The following is a 7,330-nucleotide window of genomic DNA, read 5'->3' on the forward strand; positions in this document are numbered from 1 at the left end:
GGCGGGCCGGGGAGTTCAACCTGGGGCTGGAGCTCAGTCCAGCGCGGCTGCAGTTCTCGAAGCTGTTCCCAGAGGTCTGGCTCAGGTCGTCTCCTCGGGATCCTAATCGGGATGGGGACAAAGGCGGAAATTGGGAGGAAACAGTTGCTTCTCTTTACATTGGCGAACCTCTGTAAGTTCTGGGAGTTTCGGGGAGGAATCGGGTCGGGCCCGAGGTTGGAGCAGGGCGCTCTCCACGCCTCGCCCACGCGAGGGTGGAGTTGGGAAACCTGGCAGCCGCTCCCGGAGTCTCTGCGCCCTGCCTCGTCCCTCCTGCGCCTCCCCCGCCCGGGGAGTGCGGCTGGCTCCCTGGGAGCTCTGACCCTCCCCCTCACTCCGGGCCTGGAGCTGCTCTTTAACCCCAGTCCCCTGGCTTAACTGGGAGGGCTGGTTCCTCTCCGCCCCGTCCTCAGCCTCAGGTGCAGGCCTGCGGGCGCAGGACCCACATACTTCTACCTAGCCATCTTTCTCCCCGCTCCTGGAAAGGACCGTCCTACCCCTCCGCTGACCACAAACAGCCCAGAGAAGCCTTGAGCTCACCCCCAGGCTCCCTGGGCTCCTTCAGGGCCTTCGGAGGAAACGAGCAATGGAGGTGGGAGGGATGCAGGTCTTCTCCTCTGGCTTTTGTAGGATTCTCTAGCTCCTGTGAATCTCTGGAGAAAGTGTCTGAGTGCAGGGCCTGAAGAGGAAATGAAGTTGAAAGGTGAAATTTCCTAGGGCTCAGCATTCAAAATTCCTTTCTACAGGAACTACCAAGGAATCCTTAGTAAATGTTGATTGAGTGACTCTGCCCTGGGGGAGGATGTGGCTGTTGGTTGGCTGTATTTTCCTCCGAGCCAGGACTGTGCCCTCCCTGCTTGCTGGGTGTGAGAGTTTTTGTTTCCTCTGTAAACTCCCTTTCCTGTGGAACAATGCGGGATCCTTGCTGGGGCTTGCCGGTGACTCCAGATGTGTTTGTGTGGGGCTGATTGTGTAGTTGGTTGACTGGAGCTTTAGTCAACTTGTGGGAGCACCTGTATGTTTATCTGTCTGATTTTTAAAAATTCCATGGTCTGGCGACCGAACCAGGGCCTTTCGTATTCTGTGTGTGATTCTCGAGTGTCAGTGTACACAGACTTGTATGTAGTTACCTCAGTCTATATGATTCTCCATTTCCTGTAAGGTTCATGTCTTAGGAAGTGTTAAGAGACATGAACAATTACAATCAGTATTGCTGTCTTCTAGAGAAGACAGGTTTATTTTATTTAATTTTTTTTTTCCTTTTGTTTCTTTGAGACAGAGTCTTGCTATGTAGTCCAGGCTGGCCTTGAACTCACTATGTAGCCCAGGCTGGCCTCTCTGCAGTCCTGCTGCCTCAGCCTCCTGAGTGCTGGGATTATAGGTGTGTGCCACCATGTCCAAAGAAAAGACAGTTTTTGAAGAGCAGAAATATGTAGATTTTTCTGCCCTGGTTGGATAGGTCACTCATTTGTCCTTTATCACAAAAAGCTGTCTGTGGGGACAGGGCCAGTAAAATTATTCTGTACACAGCACAGATGAGGAAATGGGTCTGAGAGGGAAATGGCTTTCCAGGCTGACAGCAGAGGGGCCTGGGAGTGGAATGAAGGACTCCTGATAAGATTTGCTTTTCCTGTCCTGGGCCCTGCATCTCAGGACCCCATGATGGAGGAGCTATTTGAGATACTGTTTCAGAATCTCCTGGCTTGCTTAAAAAAATTGCTTCCCCACCAGGCTCTCCCTTCTCTTTCTTCTCCCTCTTACTCTACTCATCCACTTTTTTCTTTCATTTCCCACTCCTCACCTGTTTTACTTCTGCTGGCACCTTAGAAATGCTAGTGATGCCCATAGTCACTTTTGGTTTTGATTCCGTCCCGTCTTTTGGGTACTCGGTTCCGCAGACCTTCACCCATGTCCTGTGCGAGTATTTCCTCTTCCAAACCCAAAAGTTTCTGTGAGGTCAGGGACTAACAGGTTTGGTCAGTGACTGACAGTAGATGTCAAGCTTATAAACTTCCTGCAGCTGCTTCCTTCCGCCCGCTTCTTCCTTCTCCTCCAATGTCCGACATAATTTTCTCACAACCACATTCTTACACTGAAAGGTTTGATAGCACTCTTTTTTTAATATTAAGTTCATTGGTACATTTTAGGTGTACGGTACAGTTACCTTCACCATTGGGATCTTGCACCTTTAGGTGATGTATCTTGGTTCTTATTTTCCCCCCATTCCCCAGCCCCCGCTTCAACTCCCTCCCTTTCCTGTTTACGAAGACATTGTTTCCATGTTTTTCCTTTTCTCATATTTTTTTCTTTACCCTTCTTTCCTTTCCTCTACCCCCCATTTCCCCTACTCCTTTAGACCTTTTCTTCCTGTTACACATTATCAGTGACACATTTTCATCCTTATTTATACTCTTATTGCGACCAAGCAACAGTTTCAGAGGGAGCCAGAGGTGACGTTGGATTAGCTGGTTAGGGTGTGGGGCCTGGGAAGTGACCTGTCCAGAGTGTAGAGGAGTGGACTTTGAGAATTTTAAATCAAGGCAGACCGAGGGGAGGGCACTGATTTGGTTAATGCACATGAGGATGGCAGTGGGGGCAGCACTCCACGTGGATTCTAGCTGGACCGACTGCCTCGTTTGTGACCTTAGGCTACTAACTCATTCTTCTCATTGCAAAACAAGAGTAATAATCTCTGCCCTCCCTTCCTGTGGGGCTAAAGCTACCTTATGTCCCACATGAAGAGACTGCTATTGCACAGCTATTATCCTTTTAGAGTTGGTGAGGATGCAAGAATGCTCTTTCTCGTAGAGTAGGTCAGAGGAAGCAGGGAGATTCCAAATGGGAAAAGTACAAAACTAGCGTCTCTTTCTGGGTGTCTAGCCAGTCCTCTGCCCCAGGAGTGTGTTGCATAGACTGGTTGTCTGTGTTTGCCCCTCTGTCCGGGGCTGCTCCTCGGACTCTGCTGTCAGGGAGGAAGGGGAAAGGGCAAGAGGGCCAACATCAAGCAAAGGCCCAACATTAGCCCGGGGAGCTCAGTGTGGAGCAAGGCCCGACCCTGCTGAGGCAGAGACCTTGGGACCCTGAGCTTGGGAAGAGTAAAAGTGGTGACCGATACAGCTGGTCTTTCTGTCCCTAGAGGACCTGTACTTAGAAACAGTTCAGCTGTTTCCCAGGCAGGAGAGGAATTCTGCTCAGTACTAATGCCAGTGGCCCATGGTTAGGTCAAGTTCTGGTGTGAACTTGTGGAGGAAGAAACCCAGGTCGGAAGAGTGACTTCTCTGCTGCTTCCCGCGGTGTGAGGGCTCCATAGAGGGCAACCCAGGTGTGGGGGGGATGCTGCCCTGTGTCTGGGTCAGTCTTCATCCTGGTATTTCCTGCTCCTGGCCGAGATCTTACAAACAATGACTGGCTATGTAGGGACAGACTCAGCTCAAAAGTGTACATGGCTGAGTCATTTGTACTTTTCCCTCTCTACTCTGGGAAAGAATTGTTCCCTTGAAACTAGAAACTGGTGAGTGGCGACATCTGGAAATAGGACAGGAATGGCAGTGGGAATCCTGTGTGTTAGTCTTCCCTGGCTCTGGATCCCTTTACCTTGTGAAGTTTCACTTAAACTGCTTTGTGATTAGGGCTTGTCTGGGGTCTCCCACCTCGTTCTGTTTTGGGATGGAGCTGCCGTGCTTTTATTTTGGCATTTTGATACGGGGTCTCCCTGTGTAGATCAGGCTGGTCCTGAGCTCACCGAGTATCCCAGGCTGACCTCAGACTTGCAATGATCCTCCTGCCTCAGCCTCTGAGGGCTGGGATTACAGGCATGTACCATCATACCTGGCTGTTTTTCTCCCTTTTCTTGCACAAAAAAAGATGGATATACTTGTTTGCATTGCTTATTTTGTGTAATGCATCCTAGAGGTCTTTCACACTGGTATTAGAGGCTTTGTGACCTTGGTTGTTGGCTCCAAGCATAGTCAACAAGGCATTGGTGTGGTGGACATAGAAATAGCTGAAACTAGCCCCAGCCCAAAAGTAGACTGAAATGTAGCACACATTTTATGTGCTAGACTCAGAATACTGGGTTTTGTTTCCACATCAGGGAGACATTGGGGATTTTTAAACTTAAACCAGCCTTTCCAGAGGCTCAGGAAAGTCCTGGGTGACCACTGCACATGTAATGGGGAAGAGATGCCCATGTTGGGCAGACGTTGTGGGAAGTGATGAGTGGAGGCCTGTTGGGGTTTTCCAGCGTTGAAAACTGGGAGTTCATCCGCCTGGGACTCCCTGATAAGCAGGGTTTCTGTCTAAAGTCCAGCTGGTGTCATTTGTGTCACAGTTGGGGGAGGGGACAGGAGGAAGCAGCTGGCTGCCAGGAAGCTTGAGGCCGGGTCCCTGGAGGCCTACGCCAGCTGTGGGGAGAAGGTGGAGGTGTTGGGTGGGCTGAACAGGTAGAGGGGCCTGGAGGGAGCCGTGGAGTGGAAAGCTCTCCTGTCCTCCTTGGTGATTGCTGCCACCCCCACCCAGGGCTGAGCCAGCTTGGTGATGCCACTGAACGGGCAGCCAAAGGTGGCCGTTGGGACACGGCCCCACCTGTTCTTGGGCCCCGGGCACCTTCCTCTTGCTCCCTCATTTTGTGTCTGTTCTGCTTTAATCTCTAGAAGGAGGCTGCCCGCCCTGGATCCTCCCTGCCTAGTGTTGCCCTGTCCTCTCATGGGAAGGCCAGACCTGCCAGGACTTGGTTCAGGTTCTGCTGGGGAGGGAAAGGTGAACTGGGTGGAGATGGAAGCTGGAGGTCCAGATTCTAATGGTTTTGTAATGTCAAGTTCACTTGTTAGTCCAACAGATCGTGCTGTTGACTATGCTGTGGGCACTGTGCTGACTTGGGGGTCGGGGGGGTGGGTTACACTGCTGTGTGGGAACAGCTTTCATGGCAGAATTGCTGGGCATGAGGAGCCCTTGGCTATGGACCTAACAGCTGGAGGGTCCTCGGGGGCCAGAGGGAAGTCTGGACGCATGCTTAGAAGAAACCAGAGATGCTGGCTGGCTGGCTTCCCTCCTTTTCCTTCCTTTTATTAAAAATTCAAACAAATGCATGGCAGAAAAGTTAACGAGGAAAGTTCCAATAGTCAACAGGATGTGTAGAGAAAACAAGAGATTTCTTAATAAAGCATGGAAGGAAGTAGCTCTTCTGTTGTGGGTGGGACCCTTAGGCTCCATGAGACCTGGGACACTTCTCCAGGCACGCGCAGGGTGTCTTTCTCTGTTCCCAAGGAACGACGGCTAGGTGACCAAGAAGAATACAAAACAGACTATGGACAGGAAAAAAAACAAAAACAGATTGTGTCAGGGATGTCATCAAAGCACAAAATATTGCTGGGCGTGGTGGCGTGCGCCTGTAATCCCAGCACTTTTTAATGGCCGACTGGACCATAGTTGTTCACTTTTGTCTGCCAGAATTAAGTTAATCTGGGCTGGGGCTGTAGCTCAGTGGTGCCACTGCCTGCCTTGCAAGCACAAGGTCCCAAGTTTGATCCTTGGTACAAAAAAAAAATCCTTGACAGAATTAAGTTAATCTGATGTTCACATTCACCTTTCTCTTAAAATAATCATATAACTGACTTGTATAGACATTGTTCTTAATATGAACATGGCAGGTAAACTATTTTTTATTTTTCTGATAAAATATAAATGTTGCCCCCGGATTGTTTTAATGTCAGGGAAATGAATAACAGCTTGTCAGAGACTTCCTATGGAAGAAAGAATTTTTAGATACTATCGCTAGGTTGGATATGGTAATAGATGTATATTTCAAGATAGCAAGTGATGGTATATCTTATCCATACCTCTAGGCTGCTACAGAATGTTAAGGTAATAAACAAAGTTGTGATATTTTATGCAAAGACTGGCTCTAGATATTTGAGGAGCATAATACAGAGATTTTAAAAAGTGATTTTGTAAAATCTACACCATGGTCTCTGTTACTCCAAAGTAAGTGTGTGTGATTTGTTCCTCATGCTGCAGTGAGTTAAAAAGAAAACAACATAAATATTAAAGTCCGTTTCAATATTGGGTGAGTTTTGTTTTCAGATGCCAATAAAACTTGTTTGATACAAAAAATATCTAGAGCCAGTCTTTACCTAAAATATCACAGCAGGGAGGCTGAGGCAGGAGGATCACTGTGAGTTCGAGACCAGGCTGGGCTACACAGTGAGTTCCAGGTCAGTCTCAACTACATAGTGCGACCCTGTCTCAAAAAACTGGAAAAAAAAGCCCCACAAAATGTTTGGGGAGCATAAAAAGATACAGAAAGAAGCTGGGTGTGGTAGTGCATGCTAGTGATCCTATCACTTGCAAGGCTGAGGTAGGAGAACTGCCAGGAATTTGGCCAGTCTGGGCTACATAGCAAGACCTGGTCTCACCCCTCCCCCTCCAAATTAAAGGAATACAGAGTAACTTTAAGGAAAAAGCCCTTTTTCTTTCTTTTTTTTTTTTTTTAAATTAAAGTGATACATGGGTAGCAAGTGTGGTGATGCTTGTCTATAATGCCAGCACCCCAGGCGGAGGCATGAGGATTGTCACAAATTTAAGTCCATGGGCCCGAGAATTTAGCTCAGTGACACTGTGCTTGCCTTGAAAATGCAAGGTCCTGAGTTCGATCCTTGGTGGTGGGGGAGGATTTGAGACCAGCCTGGGTTACATAGTTCAAGGCCATCCTGACCTACATAGTGAGATCCTGTCTGGAAAAAAAAAAAAAAAAAAGCCTAAGGCTATATATGCATGTGTATATATGGTAACATGCTTTAAAAAACTAAGCACTGTAGTGTACACTTCTAATATCCCCTCTTGGGAGACTAAGACAGCGTTGTCATGAGTTCCAGGCCAGTCTGAACTATGTAGCGAAAAAAAGAAAATCACCTTTAAACAAGAATCATTCTATAGTATTCTACTCTAAGGATTGTTTCCTAATTTACTGAAATATTCTCTTTAAGGCTTTTTTTTTTCTATACTAAATAACACTGATCTTTAAACTTATCTTTGATATTTTCTTAGGTTATATTTCTAGAAATTGGAGATTTTTTTGAAGTAATGGGGATTAAATTTAGGGGTACTCTATATCCCCAAACCTTACAAGTTTTTAGATTTGTATTTTTTTTCTTGTGCTGGGGATCAAACTCAGGACCTTGCATTTGCGAGGCAGGCATGGCACCCCTAAGCTAAATCCCTGGCCCTAGCTTTGTGTGTGTGTGTGTGTGTGTGTTTTTTTTTTTTTTTTTTTTTTTTTTTTTTTTTTTTTTTT

The 7,330-nt window shown here is 47.5% G+C and overlaps 1 protein-coding gene across 3 annotated transcripts in view; it reads left to right on the plus strand.

Moving 5' to 3' along the window:
- F11r (F11 receptor) overlaps positions 1-7,330 on the plus strand; it is a 20,286-nt gene that overhangs the window by 330 nt on the left and 12,626 nt on the right. The window contains exon 1 of one of the 3 annotated variants that reach the window (XM_010616641.1): positions 15-172. The exons of 1 other annotated variant lie outside the window; for it this stretch is intronic. In XM_010616641.1, coding sequence (XP_010614943.1) covers positions 112-172 — 61 coding nt within the window. In that variant the 5' untranslated portion in view covers positions 15-111. Of the gene's footprint in view, positions 1-14; positions 173-714; positions 743-7,330 lie in introns of those variants that run through there. One more of the 3 variants, XM_010616643.1, reaches the window with a different exon arrangement.

This window comes from Fukomys damarensis, unplaced genomic scaffold, assembly GCF_012274545.1.
Source record: "Fukomys damarensis isolate Sample0158 unplaced genomic scaffold, DMR_v1.0_HiC HiC_scaffold_19, whole genome shotgun sequence".
Lineage (NCBI taxonomy): Eukaryota > Metazoa > Chordata > Mammalia > Rodentia > Bathyergidae > Fukomys > Fukomys damarensis.